Source organism: Castor canadensis, chromosome 11, assembly GCF_047511655.1.
Source record: "Castor canadensis chromosome 11, mCasCan1.hap1v2, whole genome shotgun sequence".
NCBI lineage: Eukaryota > Metazoa > Chordata > Mammalia > Rodentia > Castoridae > Castor > Castor canadensis.
Genome location: NC_133396.1, coordinates 43,877,607 through 43,899,240, shown reverse-complemented (window position 1 = coordinate 43,899,240; position 21,634 = coordinate 43,877,607). Strand labels below are relative to the sequence as shown.

Below are 21,634 nucleotides of genomic sequence, written 5' to 3'. Positions count from 1 at the left end.
AGGCAAAAACTCAGGATCCTATCTGAAAAATAACTAAAACAAAAAGCAAAAAAAAAAAAAAAACTACGTGGGAGGGTGTGTGGCTCAAGTACTAAAGCAGTAGAGCACCTGCCTAGCAAGCTTGAGGCCCTAAATTCATGTCCCATACCACAAAAACCCACCAAACTTAAAATACAGGCCAGGCAATGGGATGAGGCAGAAGGGTCTTGACTTGGTGGACAGCATGAGCTATATAGTGAGACCTGGTCTCAAACAAACAAAAAGAACTAGTGAGGAGAGTACTATGGGATCCCATAATAGGGGAACCTAACTGGGTTTTGAGGAAATGCCTTTAAACAAAGACCTAAAGAGTGAGGAGTGAGTTAAGCAGAGGAGCTGATTTCTCCCAGAGGTGGTGGAAATAGTAGTAGTGTTGGGCAACAGGCACAAGGCATGCACTACGGCAGGAACAGAGAAGAAAGGTCTGACTGAGGAGAGGAGAATCATCCATGAGTGAGATGTGAAGGCACAGGGATCTTTGTAGGGTAAGTTAAGGATTTTGCACTGAATCCTGAAAGTGCTACGAAGATAATACAGAGTTTTAAACACAGCATTGATTTAATTTACTTGCTAATTTAAAAAGTACTGGACTAGAGGTATGGCTAAGCAGTAGAGTATCTGCTTTGCAAACACAAAGCCTTTAGCTCAAGCCCCAGTCCCACCAAAAAAAAAAAAAAAAAGAAAAGAAATTATGCTGGCAGAGTGACTAAAGTGGTAGAGGTCCTGAGTTCAAACCCCAGTTCTAAAACAAAACAAAACAAAAAAACCCCAAAAATCTCCCCCTCCAAACAACAACAAAACTTATTTAATGAGAGCCTAGCATGTGCCAGATATGTAAAAGACAATGTCCCTACCCCCAGGATAACTGTATCCTGGTCCATGAGACCAACCACAAACAACATAAACCTTGTTGTGTGAGGAAATATATGCCCTCACCACTGAGAAGGTGAATTTAGTTATGCCAAGATGTCAGGAAAGGGTAGGATACAACATGAAGAACCAGGAAGAAAGGATACATCAGAAAAAGTGGGCAATCACTTGGCATATAGTAGGTGATGTCCTAAGGCCAATATGACCAGGGCATGGTGAAAGTGGCAGAATATGAGGAAGAAAGGTCCTGCACAAGCACAGCATGAAGGCCATTAAAAGCCACTGGAATTTTAAATAGGGAAATGACAAGATCTGACATGACAGGATCCTGCTACCTGGAAAATATACTGGAGGAGGGGTTTGAGTGGAAACAGGAAAAACTGAGGATCTTCTTGTGGTAGCCCAGGCAAAAGATGATGGTGGCTTGGCAAAGGTTGGTAGCAATGAAGATGGGAGAATAAAAGATGGTTTTGACATATATTCTGGGGAACAGAGGTAGCAGGAAGAATAAAGATGATTCTCAGAGGTTTGGTTTGGTAACCATGTGAATGCTACGTACTACTTAGTGAGATGGAGAACACTAGGTTGGAATGATGGGAAACTTTTAATTGTCTTTTGGCTATTCAAATGGAGATAATTAAACAGGCATTCTGACATTGTGATCCTAGAACACAGAGAGAGGGCTGGTAAATGGACTGGAGGGGGATTTGAGAAGTTTAAAATTGGGAATTGCCAGCTTTCAGACTGTAACTAAAGTCTACGACTGAATCAAACCTGGGAAGTGCATGGAGGACTCAGGAATAAACCCCAAGAGAAACCCAACATTTAGACCTTACATGAGGAGGAAAAATGGATAGTAAAGGAGACTGAAGTACTCAGAACGTTAAGGTAGGAGGACAGGGAGTACAAGGCCAGCCTGGGCTACAGAGAAAGACCGTCTCAAAAAACAAACAAAAGGGGATATACCCAAAAGACTGTAACACAGGTTACTCCAGAGGCACCTGCACACCCATGTTTATTGCGGCACTATTCACAATAGCCAAGTTATGAAAACAGCCAAGATGCCCCACCACTGACGAATGGATTAAGAAAATGTGGTATCTATACACAATGGAATTTTATGCAGCCATGAAGAAGAACGAAATGTTATCATTCGCTGGTAAATGGATGGAATTGGAGAACATCATTCTGAGTGAGGTTAGCCTGGCCCAAAAGACCAAAAATCGTATGTCCTCCCTCATATGTGGACATTAGATCAAGGGCAAACACAACAAGGGGATTGGACTATGAGCACATGATAAAAGCGAGAGCACACAAGGGAGGGGTGAGGATAGGTAAGACACCTAAAAAATTAGCTAGCATTTGTTGCCCTTAATGCAGAGAAACTAAAGCAGATACCTTAAAAGCAACTGAGGCCAATAGGAGAAGGGGACCAGGAACTAGAGAAAAGGTTAGATCAAAAAGAATTAACCTAGAAGGTAACACACACGCACAGGAAATCAATGTGAGTCAATGCCCTGTATAGCTATCCTTATCTTAACCAGCAAAAACCCTTGTTCCTTCTTATTATTGCTTATAATCTCTCTACAACAAAATTAGAAATAAGGGCAAAATAGTTTCTGCTGGGTATTGAGGGGGTGGGGGGGGAGAAGGAGGGGGCGGAGTGGGTAGTAAGAGAGGGGGTGGGGGCAGGGGGGAGAAATGAACCAAGCCTTGTATGCACATATGAATAATAAAAGAAAAAAAATTATAAAAAAACAAACAAACAAACAAAAGAGAGACTGTGAAAAGAAACAGTCAGCTAAATGAAGAAAATACAAGAGTGAAATGTTAGTGAAGCCAAGAGGGGAGCTTCAAGAAAGGAGTAACTGTGTTGCATAATCCAAAAATTGAGGAAGGTAAGAACATAGTATCCACTGGACTTGGCAACAAAGAAGTCACTGATGACCTGGATAAAAGTAATTTCCATGGAGTGATGAAAAAGAAGCCATGCAGGAATAAAAGGTGAGAAAGTTGAATTGGTTACAAGGGGAAAGTTTAAAAATTAGGGTGATGAAGCCAGTGCTCACCTGTAATCCCTGTACTAGCAAGGCTGAGGCTGGAGGATCACGAGTTTAGGTCAGCCTTGGCTACATAATGAGACTTTGTCTCAAAAAAACAAAAAGGTTGGATACCAGAACATAATTAACATGTTGATAGTGAAAAAGGACCTGGTGATTTTTCTGTACTGGGAAATATGGATAGGAAGGAAATCAAGCATTATGTGCACAACTAATGGTGGAGACCAAGAACAGAGAATAAGGACAAATTTACTTGCCTCCAAAGATTATAGTTCTTGTGAAAGAAGCCTTTGGGAAGGAAAAAATGTGAAGTGTGATTGAGTCTCTCCATGGTAGCACTTTCTGATGTGATAAATCTCTTGGTGAGATTAACACCTTCTAAGAAAGTCACAATGCTATGCTAATCTAACCCAGCAGCTACAAAAGTCAACTCAATAAAATGAGCTTGAAGTTGTGGAATGGATAGTTTCCACAGAAAAGGATCCTAAATTTGCAGCTGATGGGCAAGCAATCATGTTCCTTTTCCCCTCCTTGAGACAGGGTCTGGCTATGTAGCCTAGGCTGACTTCAAACGGACAATTCTCCTGGCTCAGCCTCCCCAGTGCTGCAATCACGCTTTTATAGATAAAACACTGAAGATGTACAAACTGGTAATTTCAGATGAAGAGTGGGAACTAAACTTTTTTCCATAGAAATCAATCAAATTCATTATTGTTCATATTCTGGGGTATCTTAATACTCCCTTGCTACTTCTGACATTACAATGAATTCCACAGAAGTATTTTCAAAGACTTAAGCTTCCTCCTAAAGGAATATAAGCATCAGTTCTTGGGACAACACAGGGAAACAACTGCAGCTAGTTCAAGAGTGTCTGGAGAAAAAGGCACTGCAAAAAGGTAAGTTTTGACTTAACCCATTCTGATGTTTATGATTAGGTCTTTGGCAAATGTTTGAGGAAATCAATCTACGGAGAATTAACGGGTTTCAGGTACTCCTACAAGACCTCTCTTTAGAGAGGTATGAGATGCAGCCATCTACAAAAAGTTCTCATTCAACAATGTGAGAAGAGATAAAATTTAGCACAGTCCTCTACCCTGATGACTGAGCTGCTGAAAGCCCGGTAGGATTCACATCCCTAGAACAATTAATTCTATCACCTGATCCCAGGTCAGAACCCCTGTCCCTTCGATTCCCAATCCTTTCGCGTGGCCCAGTTTTCAGAAGCTGCGGAGGGAAGGACGGGATTCCGGGAAGCCTGTTGATTTAACAGGTAACCCAATTCACAGGTTCCAGGTGCTACAGCGTTGGGAAGAACCTTAAGACTCTGAGAAACTACCCTGCTTCCCCCCGCCCCATCCCTCCTCCCGCATAGAGCACAGAAGGCCAGGGGCCCCCTTCTTCCCGCAGACGGCTTCCCAATGCCTCTTCCCTGATGGGATCAGGCCCTAGGAGAACAGTTCGCCACTTGACCCGTGCGAGAAACACTCTCCAAGCTGAACTTTACCTGCTTGAGGTCCGCCGCTTCTTCCGTGCGCTATACCCCCACTAAGGAAAATGGAGTCGTCGAACCGAGACTAGGAAAGGATAGTACGGACCCACCGCACGGCCCCTCCGCCGCCACCGCCGCCGATGCTACGTAAACGTGCTACGTCACTTCCGGCTCTCTGTCACTGAGAGTGGGCGGGTCACTTCTTTCCTCTCCCACCAGTCTCTTGGGGGTTTTCCTCTGGACTGTGAGAAAGCTGGCAGAAACTACTCCAAGAAGGCAGATGCACAGAGCCCCGGTACAAAATGGAGTGATCGAAAGCAACCTGACCCAGAGCGTTCCTCAAGCCGCTCTAGCCAAAGGAACCATAAAGATCAGATTAGGCTTCCTCACTTCCTCCTCTCTGTGATGCCGTCCTCGGCTTCCGGTTCCGGGGAGGGGCCAAATCTTCATCGACGCTTCAAGAGCTCCGCCATCTACCTAGGATGGCTGTTGTGCGGCTGCTGTTGCTTGGGGGTTTGTGGGGCGCTGTTGGAGCGTCCAACCTGGCTGTCGTTACTTGTGGCTCTGTGGTCAAGCTACTCAATACGCGCCATAACGTTCGACTGCACTCACACGACGTGCGCTATGGGTCAGGTACTACGGGAGACCGACCGGGTTTGGGTGGGCTTGGGGAGGCCTGGTAAGCTCTGTTAGGGGGCGGGGCTTCGGAAGGTTAGGGGTGCTCTGGGGAGGTTCCTGAGGTTCCGAGTTGGTGAAAGGGAGGACCAAGTTCTAAAACGACTTAATTGTAATACTACCTTTCGTGCCAGCCGTGTTATACATGAAATTTTTTCAATTTGTAACATTCCAGTGAGATAGTTGCTATTGTTACCCTCATTTTACAGTTAAGGAAACATATTAAATCGCTTGGTGAGAGCCTTGTAGCTAGTGAATGAGAGACGACGGACGAGTCCATTCAGATCTGACCATGTTCAAAACTTGCTTTTCTGAGCTGCCACTACTCAGTGCAGGAGAAACAGACATGTAGAAAATTACAGTAAATAAAAAAAATTGAGTGAGTGCTGAATGCGTGTGTGTGTGTGTGTGTGTGTGTGTGTTGGTGTCGGTGGGGATCAAAACCGGGGCCTTACACATGCTAACCAAGCGCTTTATCGCTGAGCCACATCCCCAGCCCTGAATCTCTGAAGTCTTTAACTCTGATTACAACTCTATGTCCTCTAGCTCTTTTGCATCTTACAATTACTCTTTAGCTCATATCTTTTGGCTCCCCTACCCTTTTCTTGGGGGGGGGGCGGCACTGGGTTTGAACTCAGGGCCTCACTGTTGCTAGGCAGGTGCTCTTACTGCCTGAGCCACTCTGCCAGACTTTTTTTTTTTTTGTGATGGGGTTTTTCAAAATAGGGTCTCAAGAACTGTTTGCCCAGGGCTGGTTTCCAACCTCTATCCTCCTGATCTCTGCCTCTTGAGTAACTAGGATTACAGGCGTGAGCCACTGGCCCACCCAGCATTTTGGTCTTTTTAATCAACTTTAACGTCCTTGTAAAGAACTTAAGGTGGGCACTGGTGGCTCACACCTGTAATCTTAACTACTCAGGAGGCAGAGATCAGGAGGATCACAGTTCGAAGACAGCCCGAGCAAATAGTTAGCGGGACCCTATCTTGAAAAACCCTTCACAAAAAAAATAAAGAAGTTAAAGTAGTGACAGGCTTTGCACAGGAAAAGTTTCTTTTTACTATATGAAATTAAAGTGCTTCATTCAGTGTAGATTTATAAGCTACTGTATGCCTATTACTAGTCTGCATATAGGAGATACAGTAGTGAGTTAACCACGTTACAAGAAAGATGATAAAAACAGATAAAAGCCAGGTGTGGTGGTGCATGTCTGTAATCCCAGCACTTGGGAGGCCGAGGCAGGAGGATTGTGCGTTTGAGGTTATCTTCTGCTACAAAGTGAGACTCAAAAAAGAAAGAAGTTCAAGGGCTGGAGAATTAGCTCAGGGGTAGAGCACTTGCCAAATATGAGCAAGACCTTGAGATCCATTCTTAGCTCTGGGGAAAAAAAGAAAGAAAAAAGTTCAGCTAATAAGGTATGAGAAATGTCTAAGCTAACTTAATGCTATTTGCTGATAGAAGGAGTTTTCTCAGATGGTCTAATCTGGTTCATGATTCCCAAAACCTGTCTGACCAGGTAAGACTAAGAAAGATGTCATCTTCATTGGGATATCTTAGTGATCATGGCAACCATTCATTGAACACCTGCTATATGTAGGCTTTTTAAAATTTGATCTGAATTAGAATGGAGGTTGAGAGAGGCCTACCAGTAAGAATCTGTCAGTTTCAAATATTTTTCAGGTGTTCTGATGGGCAGCCAGATTTGGGAACTAGGTTCAGTGTGGAGCTCAGAAGAGGGATCTGCAATACAGTGTTAGATACATCATTGTGCAGATGATGGTTGAAGATGTGATGGAAGTGCTGTGTCAATTTTAATTACTTGACAAACTTGTTAAAAATAGAAACACTTTTGTCAGAATCCCCAAGTGTTTAAGAACTATTGATGGAAACAGTTGAGGGCCAGGTGTAGAATTCTGTGTAATCCCAAGGTATAAGGATTGGTGGGAGGAAGCAGAGGGTTAAATAGAAAGTGAAAAGGTAGGAAATGAAATACAGACCATAAGCAGGTCTGGGAGGACTGAGTTCTGTAAAGCAGTAACCAGAAGTGAGGAGAATTGGTATGCCTTCCCTCTTTCTTTTTTTTTTTTTTAAATAGTACTGGGGTTTGAACTCAGGTTTTCATGCTTACTAGGCAGGTGCTCTACCATTTGTGCCACTCCACCAGTTCTTTTTGCATTGGTTATTTTTGAGGTAGGGTCTCACTTTATGCCTGGACCATGATCCTCCTCCTATTTGTGCTTCCCCAAGTAGCTGGGATGTTAGGTGAGTGCTACTCATTCAATCATTGGTTGAGTTGGGAGGTCTTGTGAACTTTTGCTTCGGCTGACCTTGAACTGCCATCCTCCCAATCAGCCTCGTGGGTACCTAGAAATAAGGCATGAGCTACCATGTCAGGCTCCCTCTTACTTTTTAAAAAATAAATGTAGCAAGTCATGAGCTCATTGGAAGAAGCCAGTAGAGAGAAGCTGATAATTTGTTACTTCATCCAAATAACTAGTAGCTAGTAGGAGATATAGAGTGTATCATTCAAAGCTTGTAGTCAGGCAGGGCAATGGAACCCAAAGCAAAGCTGGGAGGAACAGGTGAGACATGACAGACATATTTGAGAAATATGGGATGCCTTTAAAGAATTGGGTAATGAATAAGGCCTAGGGAAAAGAATATCCCTGGAATTTGAGAGAGTAGCCTGTTTGGAGGAACTTGACAGAAAATAAAGCTGGAGGTAGAAAGATGCCCTTTGTGGGAGGTAATATGGTGAAGGGATTTAGAGTGTTGGTTCTAGAATCAAGTTTCCTGAGAGAATATATGCATATATTAAGTAAGAATGTTCAAGACAAGCTGAGCACTGGTGGCTCATGTGAGGCCTTTACTTCAAACTCAGGTACTGCCAAAAAATATATATATATATATTATAATATATGTAAGTTCAAACCCCAGTATCACTTATATCTGGGCTGTGGCCCATACATATTATTTGCTATGAGTTTTGGTTTTCTTTTTTTTCTTTTTCTTTTTTTTTTTTTTAAAAGCTCATATCTATATATTTAACCCAGTACCTTTTAGCCTTCTACCCACCCACAGGAGTTTAGAAGCTGTAATGGGTGTTTGAATTAAAGTTGACAGCAAACAGTAGTATTATTTAATTGTAAAATAAAAAATATTTGTAACATATAGTAAACATTGAATAATATTGCAAACATGTAAAGATTATATGCTTAGATGCCTGACTTGTACTAGTATATATGGGTAATTATTGTCTGTGCTTCAGAAAACCCATAGATATTTAGTATCTGGTGCCCTTTGATGCAAATTCTTGGCATTATCTAAAATGGCACACACTTAAGTATAGGGTATTATATAATAATGAAAACTACATTATGTGAACACATTTAGTATTCTTCATAAATATTTTAATGTTGTAAAAGAAAAATATTAATAAATTCAGTGTTTCTTCCTCACCCATATGTGCAAGTTTTTTTTTGACACAAGGCACATATGAAAGAGGAAAGTGTCAGGTTGAGCTCCCTTTCCTTTCTTTTTTGACTATAGGTAGTGGGCAGCAGTCAGTGACAGGTGTTACCTCTGTGGATGACAGCAACAGTTACTGGAGGATACGGGGGAAGACTGCCACAGTGTGTGAAAGGGGAACCCCCATCAAATGTGGCCAGCCCATCCGACTGACCCACGTCAACACTGGCCGAAACCTCCATAGTCACCATTTCACGTCACCTCTTTCTGGAAATCAGGTGAGGTGGCATCCCATGGTTCACTGCTATTCTACAATGCCCAGTTGACTTATTGTTTGATCTCTTGGTTCTTAACCTTTCATTTTTACGTGTAGATGTTCTCTTTTCTGCAGACCTGGAGAAATGACTCTCTCTCATAAGTATGAAGAAAATTGTTTCTGGTCAAAATGGAGACTTTACATCTAAACCAAATCAAGAAATGGGGAGGAAAGACAGAATAGGTATACATTAATGTATCATAAGTTGTGATAAATCCTGCAATAAGGTCAATGTTTTGAAACTTGCAATAAGAAGGTTTATGATTATTATTTTTAGTTATGCTAAGTAACCAAATTGGGAAAATGAATTTAGGTATTGTGCTGCTTTTTTTTTTAAATGCTAAGGTTCAACTCATGGCGTTGTGCATGCTAAGCACATGTTCTACTAATGAGAACATCCAATCCTGAACCACTTTTTTAAATCTTGAGGTTTCAGATGCTATAGATCCCTCAATGACTTCTTTCCTTCCCCCTACTTGAAACAGTTTTCCTTATTAACACCTTATATTAACAAGGTAAATTTGCTGCAGTTAATGTAGCAGTGTTGATACATTATTATTAAAGTCCATAGTTTATTCCAATTTCCTAGTTTTTATCTAATGTTCTTTTTTTGTCTAGGTTACATCGCATTTAGTTGTCCTGTCTTAGTAGGCTCCTTAGCTGTGACAGTTTTTCAGATTCTCCTTGATTTTGATGACTTTGACAGTTTTTGTTTTTGTTTTTGTTTTGTGGGACTGGGTATTGAACCTAGGGCCTTGTGTATGCTAGGCAAAAGTCTCAACCATTGAGCTACAATCCCAGACCTACCTTGACAGTTTTGAGGAGTGCTAGTTAGGTGTATTGCTGATGCCCCTTTTGCAGTCTGTCTAGTGTTTTTCTCATAAGACTACAAAGGGTTCTGGGGAAAAAGATCACAAAGGTTAAACACATCCTATCAAGGGTGCCTGCTGTCAACCTACATGATTTATGATTTTTAATGTTGACTTTGATCACTTGGCTGAGGAAGTGTTCATTGAGTTTCTCCTGTAAGGTTACTTTTTTTTGGTGGTATTGGGATTTCAACTCAGGCCTTCACCCTTGCTAGGCAGTCACACTGTCACTTGAGTCATGCCACCAGCCTTTTTTTGGTCTGGTTATTTTGGAGATAGAGTCTTACTTTTTGCCCTGGGCCAGCCTGGACTGCCTTCTATTTTATACTAGCTTTTTTCTGTTGAGATGATATCTTGAGAACTTATTTGCCTGACCTGGCCTGGAGCCACAATCCTACCAATGTCAGCCTCCCAAATAGCTAGGCATGAACCATCAGCACCTGGCTAAGGTTACTCTTTTCATTTTACCCCTTTTCACTTTATATTTTTGGGAGGAAGTCATTATGTCCAGTCTACACTTAAGCAGTGGGAAGTTACGCTTTCCTACTTTAGGTTGGAATAGCTACATAAATTAATGGGGACTTTAAGGGGGATTTGTTCTATTTCTCAACTTATTCAGTCATTCATTTCTGTTAGTATGAATTTAGGGATATATATTTTATACTTTGAATTATAATCCAGTATTAACTGTCTTCATGTTGCTCAATTTTTTTTCTTTCATTTGGCTCTTATGTCCATTTGACCAAATCCCATTGTGAGTAGGTATGTATACACCTGCTTACTTTTAGTCTTGCTCCCCCTCCCCTACCCCCTAGCACTGGAGTTTGAACTTAGGGCCTCATGTTACTAGACAGGGGCTCTTACTGCTTGAGCCACTCCACCAGCTATATGTTTTTGGGTTTTTTTTTCTGGCAGTATTAGGATTTGAACTTAGGGCCTCATGCTTGAAGACAGGTGTTCTACCACTTGAACCACTCCACCAGCAGCTTGCTTATTTTTTTTTTTTTTTAATTTAGAAAGAGAGTCTTTCTATGTACCCTAGGCTAGTTCAGAACTCTGTGCTCCTTCCTCAGCCTCTCAAATTCTGGGATTACAGGCAAGCCCAGCACACCCAAAAATTTGCTCTTTTTTTTTTTTCCCCTTGGTATTATTGGGGTTTGAATTTAGGACCTTGTACTTGCTAGGCAGGTGCTTTACCACTTCATCCACAGCCCTTTTGTCGTTTAGTTTATTTTTAAGATAGAGTATTGCAGCTGGGCACTAGTGGCTCACGCCTGAAATTCTAGCTATTCAGGAGGCACAGATCAGGAGAATTGAAGTTGGAAGTCAGCCCGGGCAAATAGTTCCATGACACCCTATCTTGAAAAACCATTCACAAAAATATGACTGGTGGAGTGGCTCAAGGTGAAGGCCCTGAGTTCAAGCCCCAGTACTGCAAAAAAAAAAAAAAAAAAAAAAAAAGGTATTGTTTTTAACTTGGGGCTTCAGTCTTCCTGCATACCTGGAATTACAGGTGTACTCTACCACAGCCAACCTTGCTTTTTTAATCATCTAAAATTAATGTATTATTAGTGTGTATTTGGTTGTAGTTCTATAGAAACTAAATATTTAGCCTTAAAGGGGAATAAGATTTAGATGAGTGGAATACAGAGAACCCATTTTGTTTTACTATCATTTAATTTACACACTTGCACTGTATGGTGATATTGTCACCATCTTATAGAGAAAACAAAGGTTCAGAGGAATTACAGAGGAAAGGATCTAGCTGAGATTCAAAATCTTCCTGAATCCAAATCCCATCCTCCTTCCAACTTTCTGAAAGTCACTTAAAATCTAGTTTATAGGGATCTGGGGGTGTAACTCAGTGGTAAAGTGCATGCTTAGCATGCTCAATGGCTTGGATTCAGTCCCCAGTGCCTCATAAAAGAAGAACAAAGAATATAGTTGTGGGAATGAAGCAGGAATATTTAAAGTCAGATAACAAAATTTATAAAGTATTTTAATAGGCCAGGCTCAGTGGCATGCTCCCATCATTCCAACTACTTGGGAAGCTTAGACAGGATGATTGCTTGAACTCCAGGTTTTGTGGCCATCTTGAGCAACTGAGCAAGACCCAATCTCTAAAGGAAAAAAAGCATCAAGACCATAACAGAAAATATATGACAAATATAGTATTAATTGCAAAGTAAGTGTTTGGGTCATAATCTATGGCAATTAATTTATTTTTCTTTTGTGTGCCCTTTGTGTCTTTTTTTTTTTTCCACAGCTTTTTTTTTTTTTTTTCCATTTCCTTCTTCCATTCTTCAAGCCTGAGAGCCAGTCATGCTAATGTTGCCACCTTCTGTGTCTTGCAGGAAGTGAGTGCTTTTGGTGAAGAAGGTGAAGGTGATTATCTGGATGACTGGACAGTGCTCTGTAATGGGCCCTACTGGGTGAGAGATGGTGAGGTACGGTTCAAACATTCTTCCACCGAGGTGCTGCTGTCTGTCACAGGAGAACAATATGGTCGACCCATCAGTGGACAAAAAGAGGTGCATGGCATGGCCCAGCCAAGCCAGAACAACTACTGGAAGGCCATGGAAGGCATCTTCATGAAGCCCAGTGAGTTGTTGAAGGCAGAAGCCCACCACGCAGAGCTGTGAGTCTGTATGCTCTGAACTGCTGTCACCACACAGTGTTCATAGACATCTGTTGCTGCTTCACCTTGGATCTTTGACCCAAGTTTCCTGGACAGTGGTGGGCCTGTCCCCACTGAGAGGAAGATGAGCAATAGAAAACAATGGCTGTGTTTAGAAGCTGCTCTCCCAGATTTGGTTCAGTTCTGGGTAGAGGATTTGCTAGTGAAAGCACAGATAATTTTCATTCATATTGTTAAAAGAAACTAGGGATACTTCCTTTTTAGTTGGGAATTTTTACCTTCCAGAGTTTGGCATCATGAATTGTTAATAATGTGTGACTTTTCCCCTATTTTTCTTTCTTCAAAATAATAAAGAAAAAATAAACAATTTTTTTGTTAGTCACTGTGTTGTCATTTATTAGGTGAGCTCTATTTCATGATCTGCTTAATCTTTAAGGCCTAAGACTTTTGAGATGCCAGGAACCTTCAGTGTTGGCCTTTGAAGAGGTTTACCTTTTATCTCTGTTCCCTTATTTCTTCCCAGGCACCTCATCTTCATTAGATTCATGACTAATTATGGATAAAGACTCTTAAGGAATATGGCATAATAGTTAATGAAATGTTTACTCAGGATCTGTTACTGTAGATAAGAAATGTGTAGGGGCAGAAAGGAACTAACATTAATTCACTGCTAAATACTAGGTACCATGTTGTAGCTCTTGACTCATTTAATCTTCACAGCAATGTTATAGGGTAGATATTACAGTTTTACCAATTCAGAACAGGACAGTAGAATTAGCTTTCTGAATTCTTTAATCTAGTAAACAGTTTTGGGATAGGAGCCCAGCTGCTGTGTCTGACACACTTTATTACACTACAATTGTATTTAGCTCTTGGAAGTCAACTTTCGGTTTTTTGACCAATGTACAGATACCTTTTTTTTTTTTTAAGCTGGATTGAAAAGTTTTTGGGCTGGGGGGGCTGGAGATGTGATTCAGTGGATTGAGCTCCAGAACTGAAAAAAAAAGTTTTGTCCTATATTCATCTCATTTCCTCCTTTCCTGTGCCAGTTAATTCTAGAAAGTTTGCTCCTGTATCCTTCAAGCATCACAGTGGCAAGTAGAGGTGTCTGCCATCTGTTGGAATTTCAGTGACTAAGAAGCTTTTTTATTTTTAGAAACTACTTGGGCTGTAAATTTGGCTCCTGCTTTGTAGGCTGGTAATCCCTGAGTTCAACGCCCCCCCCGCCCCAGTAACTGTACCACCAAAAAAACCCAAACAATAAAAGAGAAACTTGAACATTTAGAGATACCAGTTCTGTGCTAGATACGATTTACGACATTAAGACTTGGTTTCTGCCAGGGGAGGTGGTGCACAGCTGTAATCCCAGCTACTCTGGAGAGGAAGGCTGGAGGATCTTGAGTTTGAGGCAGGTCAGGCAAACTTAGGGAGACCCTATCTCACAAACAAAACAGCTGAAGGTGTGACTCAAGGTAGAGCGGTTGACTGTGCATGGACCCTGGGTTCAATCCCCAGTACCAAAAAAAAAATTTGAATTCTTTTACAAGGATTTGTGTTCTAGTGTACAAATAATAGAGTGCCAGGGCTGGGGATATAGTTCAGTTGTAGAGTACTTGCCTAGCATACATAAGATCCTGGGTTCAGTCCCCAGCATGACAAAAAAAAAAAAACCCAGTGTGGTTGCAGAGATCTGTAATCTCAGACTCAGGAGACTGAGGCAGAAGGATCTCAAGTTCTAGGCCCGTCTGGGGTATATAGACCCTGTCTCAAATAAAAACAAAGACGATAAGTTATGTAGCCTGGCACTGGTAGTGCACATCTGTAATCCTACCTACTCAGGGGTGAGAGATCAGGACAATCATGGTTTGAAGCCTGCCTGGGCAAATAGACCATGTCTCAAAAAAACCTATCACAAAAAAGAGTGGGTGGAGTGGCTCAAGGTGTAGACCCTGAATTCAAACCCCAGTACCAGGGGGGAAAAACAAAAACAAAAAAACAGGACTGGCAGAATGGCTCAAGTAGTAGAGTGCCTGTCTAGCAAGTGTGAGGTCCTGAGTTCAAACCACAGTATCACATAAAAACCGAAACAAAACAAGCTATGAGTAGAAGTAGAGGCTTCAATAGTGTAGGGACAAGGAAGAAACTGATAGGAACCTTAGCTGAATAAAGGAAATATTGGACAAGATGAATGAGTAGAGAGATGTGTTGACTTGGACAGAGTGGTTGGGCCTTCCCTGAGCATTCAGAGGACATACCCTGATGGAAGGCTGCAGATTGAGGATGACAGAAATACAGTGCCTAAAAGAAAAATACAGCCAGGAGCCGGTGGCTCACCTATAGCTACTCAGGAGGCAGAGATCCAGGATTATGGCAGTTTGAAGCCAGCCTGGGCAAACAGTTTGAAAGACCTTATCTTGAAAACACCCTTCACATCAAAGGACTGGTGGAATGGCTCAAGGTGTAGGCCCTGAGTTCAAGCCCCAGTATCACAAAAAAAAAAGAAAAATACAGCTTTGAAACAGTCGTGGAGCACCTGGTGAGATATGAAATAACTGAGAAGACTAGATAAGGAAATCAGTTGGCGGATTGAAAGCAATTTTGGGCAAAACACAGGTGAAAGTTTAAATGGTGCTTTATTCCAGTGAGCAAAAAAGAGAAGCTCTGAGTAAAATCCTGAAGGATAAACATTCTTTTTATGGTGATTAGGACATAAGAGCAAAGATACACAAAATACTCTATAGATCTTGAAATCCTCAAGATTTCTTTAGCTTGTGTTTTATTAGTAATTCATCATTCAGACATTTACTCTTAACATCAGTAATTCCAAGAGACCTTTGTCCAATTCCCTTATTTTACAGTAAGCAGGAAAAATTGACCATAACTCGAATTGACCTTGAATCTCCGTTTCATGTAATTGTTTGGTTCCCAGATAAATTATTTGTGTTGGCTGACAAGAACAGTATTTGCTATTTCTTCAGTATCTCTCCTTCCCCCCACCCCCTTTCCCATCCCTATACCTCCTCTACTTAGTGTTATATGCTATGACACTTCTTCAGTGAAGTATCCAGAATAGTGCTGGCCACGCAATAGGTTATTCCTATTAATTGACCAGAACATTACTCAGACAGTAAACTAATTTAAAATTCATTGATTCTCTTGTGGTTAGAATGAGGTGGGATTTCTAAGGTTATGTATTTTTTTTTAATGTAATTATTTATTTTGGTGGGTCTGAGGCTGAGCTCAGGGCTTCACAATTGAGCCACACCTCCAGTTCATTTTGCTGTGGTTATTTTGGAAGGGGGGGGCGGTCTTCCGAACTATTTGCCTGGGCTGATCTTGAACCTCGACCCTCCCGATCTCAGCTTCCCCAGTAGCCAGGATTACAGGCGTGAGCCACTGGCGCCCGGCTAGGAAATGTGTCTTGAAAGAGGGAATGTGTCCTGAAAGCGGAAAGCGGAAATGATCCAGTCAGGTCACCGTCAGCCTGCGGAACAAGCTCAGAATCCGAAACCCCGCGAGCCCTTGCATTGTAGGGTGCGCCCGGGGCGGGGCGCATATGTCAGCTTGTTCGTAAATCCACTCCCCCTTCCACCCACTCCGGAACAACGCCCTCACTTCGCGCACGCTGTGTGTCGGCCCTCCGGGCTCGCGGGCGCGGGGCGGGGCGGAGAAGAAAAATAGCTGGTTGGCTGGCGGACAGCGAGGGGGCGGGGCGTACGCACGCATCAACGCTTCCTCGCGCTGCGTGGCCTCTGCGCGCGCGGATGGTCGGCCCGCGGCTGTTCTGCGCCGTTCCGGCGTCGGGGCCCGGCATGGCGGGGGCCGGGGCCATGCCGGGCCGGACCCGGACCTAAATGCCTCTGCTTCTTTCCGCGCTGTTGGTCTTGCTGCTGGCTGCGCTTAGCGCCCTCTTCTTAGGCCGGTGAGTGGCTCCCAGCCACAGCAGTGGGAGAGAAAGAGGAAGAGAGTCTGAGGAGGGGGCGCTGGTCAGGCGCGGAAGGGGAGGGCGTGGGACCAAGGAGGGGGCGCGCGGCCCCGGCCGCGGGGAGGGACGCGGGTGAGGGGAGACCTAGGGAGCGGGCGGGGCCTCAGGGAATGCTGAAACTGGGAACTTAACAGCTATGCATGAAGAAGGGGCCTCGCTCGGTAGTCTCCCGGTCCTGGGCCACACTCCCCAAATGTCTCCTCTAGTGATCGCGAAGGGCACCTGCAGTCTTGTCCTAGAGAGTGAGGTCAGGAGGACTGGGTGTTCAGTGCAGAGCGGCATTTGAGCAAGCAAGGCGTGACCTCTTAGTACCTTCTCGCGAACACCTGTCTGGAAGGTGGGGGAGGACACAGGGACCCTCTGGGAAGTGCGATGTACATTTGACACTGCTGCCTCCACTTTGACTCCTGTGGGGGGACTCTTCCTTTCTACTTCGGGTTCCTAAGGACTTGAGGGATTGCTTTTTTGGTCGCTGTATTAGAGGGTGGGGTTCAGTTTATCCAGTTTCATATGCGTGGAGGGGTCACTCGGGGCCTAGGGTCCTGATTAATGTGACTGAATGTGTGTGTTAGATGCTTTGGGAGGCAGGAGAGTTTCTCAAAAGTACACTTCAAAGACACGACTCTTTGCAAAGCCTTCTAGGTCTAACAAGATTTATGAGAAGCCACAATTGGGAGAGGGTCTTAACAACTCACAGGGATTTTTCTACAGATGGCTTGTGGTCAGGTTGGCCACCAGGTGGTGTCAGCGGAAGCTACAAGCAGAGTTAAAAATCGGCTCCTTCCGCTTTTTTTGGATCCAGAATGTCAGTCTTAAGTTTCAGCAGCACCAGCAAACAGTGGTGAGTTCTGGGAATCTTCTGGGTCTGTGTGTGGGGTGGGGTGGGGTTGATCCAGTTGAAGTTCAAGTTTGAGTCAGGGTGTTTCGCACCAGGTTTCCCTCCAACTAGCAGTCTTCCTGCTGTAGTCTCAAAGTCTGGTATCCTGAGTGCTGGGATTGCTATACCCAGCTGAATTCCAAGCTTTAATTTACTTTTTTGTGTTTTTCCCTATGTTGGGGATTGAACCCAGGGCATGCTAGGCAAGCTCTCCACCACAAACCTACATCACCAGCCTCTTAATTTCCTTAAAAAAATTCTGGTGACTTTTCTAGGTAATTTCCCCCTTGCTATTTCTTTGCTGAGATGATCTTAGGGCTAGTTGGGGAACACTAGAAAAATGCACGTTGTTCAGTTAAAAATGTTTATAGGGCACAGAGTGTCCAGGGCACATAAAAAAAAAGATACAGAAGAAAGATAACAGGAAACAGAAAAGCTTACTGTTTAAGCTTACTAATTTATGAGAGGAAACAGGGCAACATAGCCACAAAGGAGAAATACCAAGCAAATTCAACTAATGTCATTGTGAGGAGCAGAGAAACCAGTGGAAACGGAATGGTGCATATTTAGTGGGAGGGCCAATAGAACTTCCTCTTCTGACTTGTCAAGCTGCTCATTGCGTACCTAGCGAATACTATACATAGTTTTTTCCACATTGTTTTTAGGAAATTGATAACTTGTGGATTTCGAGCAAACTCATTAGTCATGATCTGCCGTGAGTACCCTGTATCTCACTTTTCCCCTTGAGGAATATTTTGGGATTGAGTTTTGAAGAATGTGCTTTTTTCTTTATTCTTTCCCCTGCCCTAGTACTGAGGTTTGCACTCAGGACCTCCTGCTTGTTAGATAGGGGCTCTTATCTAACAAGCATGAGCCACTCTATCAGCTATATATTTTGGGTTTTTTTTTCTGGCAGTACTTGGGTTTGAACTCAGGGCTTCACTTGGCAAGGCATGTGCTCTACCACTTGAGCCACTCCACCAGCCCTTTTTTTTGTGTATTGGGTATTTTTTGAGATAGGGTCTTGCTTTTTGCCCCGGGCCAGTCTCAGACTTTGATTTCCTTCATCACTGCTTCCTGAGCTGCTAGGATTACAGGTGTGAGCCACTAGTGCTCAGCAAATGTACTTTTTCCTGTAGAGGCTTTTCAGCCCAAGGAAGGAAATAGGTTCTTGCTGGAGTCTGCCTGTTAGCCTCAGTGCTGTTTTGTGAGACAGATACTGATAACTGATATGAGATTGTCTTCTATGATTTGACTATATTTATAGAGAGATTGGGAGAATGAATGTGAGGGCAGGGAGGAGACTTTTATGGGAGGAATGGACCCAGTGGAATTGAGGTTTCTCTTTTGGACAGACACTATGTGGCCTTGTGCTTTGGAGAAGTACGAGTTAGAACAGACTTCCAGAAGATTTCTGGTCTATCTGCCCCATTCTCCCAGAATACTGGGGTGGATCCAAAGGAACTGTCATTCAGCCCATCCTTGTTGAAGATCTTCTGCCAAGTGAGACTATTTCTTCTATCCTTGACTGTATTCCAGTTAGCTTTGGCGTTATGGGTGGAATTTTCTACTATTTTGGAGTCATAATGCTGAGATCTGCCTCTGTTTCTCAGCTGGGAAGGAATGGTGATGCCTTGATATTAATTATTGTTTATTCTTGCTCATTCCTTTCAGCTATTCTCCATTCATGTAGATTCTATAAACATCATGGTTCTCAAGGTGGCTACCTCTGAGTCCCTATGGCACATTCAGATCAGTAGAAGCAGATTTCTTTTGGATAGTGATGGGAAAAGGTAAGCACTGGTTAGAAGAGGGTTTGGTAGTAGTATTCTTGCTTTGGAGTTGCTTAAGGGAAAGTGGATATCAGGGCCTCCTCAAGGTGTCAATTTCTCATTCTGTGCAATTTGAGGAGAGTCTTAAGATTAGGCATTTCTGCTTGCTTTGTCCCTTCTAACCAACAGAGCTTGCGGAGGTAAATGGTGAGGGAAAGAACCAAGTGCTCTTATTTATTTATTTATTTATTTTTCCTTTCCCAGGCTAATCTGCAAGGTGAGCTTATCCAAGATCAACAGCAAAGTTCTGAAGAGTGGTCAGCTGGTGAGCGCCATGGTCATTCTCATGCTTCATTTCTTCCTGTGCATAAATTATGAAGGAGCTTAGCACTTACATTCGAGATTCTATGTCTTTATGGGGTCCTCTCAGTGGTCCAGACCATTGCAATTGGATCTAAAATTCCCCAGACTCTCTATATACACTTTAGAGGCTTATCCTCCCTACAGGAGGACACCTGCCTAGTGGAACTCTCATTGACCCTGGACCTATGTCTAAAGGTTGGCATTAGCAGTTGGCATCTGAAGGCTATAACTGTGGATGTGTGGACACTCCATGCTGAGCTTCATGAGGGTCTCTTCCATCGTCAACTGTTGTGTCATGGCACAAGCCAGGTATCCAAGCCTGCTTTCTGCTCAGGTAAAGCACCAGTCATTGAGCTTCTTGGCTGCTTTGTTCTCAGGGGTTATTTTAGAAATAGGAAAAAACTGGTTTTATTGTTGGAGGTGTGGCTCAAGTGGTAGGGCACCTGTCTTGCAAGTGTGAAGTGTTGAGTTCAAACCCCAGTACCACTAAAAAAAAACTGGTTTCATTACTCATTTAGGTGTGAGTTATTAGTCACCATGGCCTTTGACCATGAGGTTAGAGGAAGTAGAGCATTTCTTAGTGTTGAGTGAAGGAACTAACATTGAGTGGGTGTCTATCATGAATTAGACCCATATTGTGTGTTTTATATATATTCTGTCACTAAATTCTCAACATTTCACAAGTAAGGAAATCTAGAACTGTTAGCTAGGTGATTTGGTTTAGGTTATACAGCTAGTCAACAGTAAAAATGAATTTTGAATTATTTGATCCTAACGTCCATTTTCTTTGCATTATACCAACCTATTCTCCATATATTTATGCTTTTAGAGTCTCAGGAACCAGGCATCTAGATCTGTAGTGTATTTGCCTCATGGTCTCTCTTGGCCATTTGCTTAGTCTACTTTATGTGGTAGAGTTTGGCCAAAGAGGATAGGGCTTGGAAGAATTAAGAGTATTAAGGATTGTTATTCATTCATGTTCTCAGAGGTGACAGAGAACTTGGTTGAGCCAACCCTGCCTGGCTTATACCTCCTCCAGCAGCTGCCAGACCAGGTCAAGATAAAGATGGAGAACACAAGTGTGGTGTTATCTATGAACAGTCAAAAGAGGTGAGGTCTCTCCTGACACAGTATGAAGGAGAGTGATAATGCAGACTATATACTGCAGTCTCTGTAACCAGACTGAGACTGAGACTGAGACTCAGCTGCACTGAGCTTATCCCTGGGGAGAAAAAAATGTAGGAATAGCATTCCACATCATTCTGAGCCATAATCTGTCCCTGGTTTAGGCACCTGACTTGGACACTGAAGCTACTTCATTTCCTGTACCATCGTGATGAGGATCAGCTCCCTCTTCGAAGCTTCACAGCAAACTCTGATATGGCACAGATGAGCACTGAACTCCTACTGGAAGGTTCATGGATGGGGGTATTGGTACTAAGGGAATGGTAGAACTAGGCACTCTCTGCTCATGTTCCACATGGTCTTCTTGATTGAATATCAGTGTAACTGGGGAGGAAGAGAAGGGAATGAAGTGAGAAAACAGCCCCAACTCAAAAGTGTTGGTGAAAATTTGTTCATCTCCTTGCTTACCTCTGTCCCTCTCCTTGGTTTACTTCTTGCCCTCCTTTTGCTCTCCTCTGATCTGTTCTCTATTCTCTTACAGATGGGTTATTGCTATCCCAGAGTCGCCAACGCATTGTCTGTCTCAACTCCCTCAAGGCTAGTGTGCAGGTGTGCTGACTGTGATACCAAAAATCTTTTCTCAGCATTGTTGCATTATGAGTTAAGGAAATAGATCTCAAACCTACATTTTGGGTCTTCTCATTTTCAGGTGACAACCATTGACCTCTCGGCCTCCTTAGTTTTGAATACTTGTATCATTCATTATCGGCAACAGGAATTCTTTCATTGGCTGCATATGCTAGAACTGGAGACCCAAGGGTCTAGATCACCTGTTCTTAAGCAAAGAAAAAAAAGGTCAGTTTAATTTTTTCAGTCACCATTTTATTGGGAAGATTCCCTTTTTTAATCCAGAGCTTGTGTTAAATATGTTTTATTTATTTATTTTGTGATACTAGGGATTGAACCCAGGGCATCACACCTGCTAGGCAAGAGCTCTTCCACTTGAGCCATGTATTTGTTCTCTCAATATCCTACTCTCAGAAGCAATGCTGTTTTATGTTTTCCCCATTGGAATGACTCCTTGATGATA

General features: G+C 42.8%; 3 protein-coding genes across 6 annotated transcripts in view; 2 read left to right on the top strand and 1 right to left on the bottom strand.

Moving 5' to 3' along the window:
* Supt6h (SPT6 homolog, histone chaperone and transcription elongation factor) overlaps positions 1–4,624 on the bottom strand; it is a 34,570-nt gene extending 29,946 nt beyond the window's left edge. Inside the window, exon 1 of one of the 2 annotated variants that reach the window (XM_020162959.2) lies at positions 4,474–4,624. The gene's annotated coding sequence lies outside the window, so the exon portion shown is untranslated. The remainder of the gene's footprint in view (positions 1–4,473) is intronic. The other variant, XM_074046457.1, reaches the window with a different exon arrangement.
* Positions 4,625–4,801: 177 nt separating this feature from the next.
* On the top strand, positions 4,802–12,791 carry Sdf2 (stromal cell derived factor 2). Its single transcript, XM_020162946.2, has 3 exons — positions 4,802–5,091; positions 8,681–8,877; positions 12,139–12,791. Exons 1-3 carry the CDS (start codon positions 4,941–4,943, stop codon positions 12,424–12,426), a joined length of 636 nt encoding a protein of 211 aa, XP_020018535.2. The 5' UTR covers positions 4,802–4,940; the 3' UTR covers positions 12,427–12,791.
* A 3,390-nt stretch (positions 12,792–16,181) lies between these two features.
* Bltp2 (bridge-like lipid transfer protein family member 2) overlaps positions 16,182–21,634 on the top strand; it is a 30,083-nt gene continuing 24,630 nt past the window's right edge. The window contains exons 1-11 of one of the 3 annotated variants that reach the window (XR_012438696.1): positions 16,182–16,344; positions 17,119–17,248; positions 17,950–17,999; positions 18,640–18,787; positions 18,959–19,077; positions 19,321–19,381; positions 19,564–19,753; positions 20,406–20,529; positions 20,709–20,833; positions 21,086–21,153; positions 21,254–21,399. Coding sequence is in view for 2 of the 3 variants with exons in the window: in XM_020162952.2 (XP_020018541.2) it covers positions 16,277–16,344; positions 17,119–17,248; positions 17,950–17,999; positions 18,640–18,787; positions 18,959–19,077; positions 19,321–19,381; positions 19,564–19,753; positions 20,406–20,529; positions 20,709–20,833; positions 21,086–21,153; positions 21,254–21,399 (1,229 nt within the window). In the remaining variant the exon portion in view is untranslated. The remainder of the gene's footprint in view (positions 16,345–17,118; positions 17,249–17,949; positions 18,000–18,639; positions 18,788–18,958; positions 19,078–19,320; positions 19,382–19,563; positions 19,754–20,405; positions 20,530–20,708; positions 20,834–21,085; positions 21,154–21,253; positions 21,400–21,634) is intronic. The other 2 variants (XM_020162953.2, XM_020162952.2) reach the window with 2 other exon arrangements.

Bases quoted from the DNA above. Each gene is read 5' to 3' on its own strand.
- Sdf2 (XM_020162946.2), top strand. From the start codon at position 4,941: ATGGCTGTTGTGCGGCTGCTGTTGCTTGGGGGTTTGTGGGGCGCTGTT. The intron at 5,092-8,680 runs GTACTACGGGAG...TTTTGACTATAG, and splicing joins CGACGTGCGCTATGGGTCAG to GTAGTGGGCAGCAGTCAGTG. The intron at 8,878-12,138 runs GTGAGGTGGCAT...TGTGTCTTGCAG, and splicing joins CACCTCTTTCTGGAAATCAG to GAAGTGAGTGCTTTTGGTGA.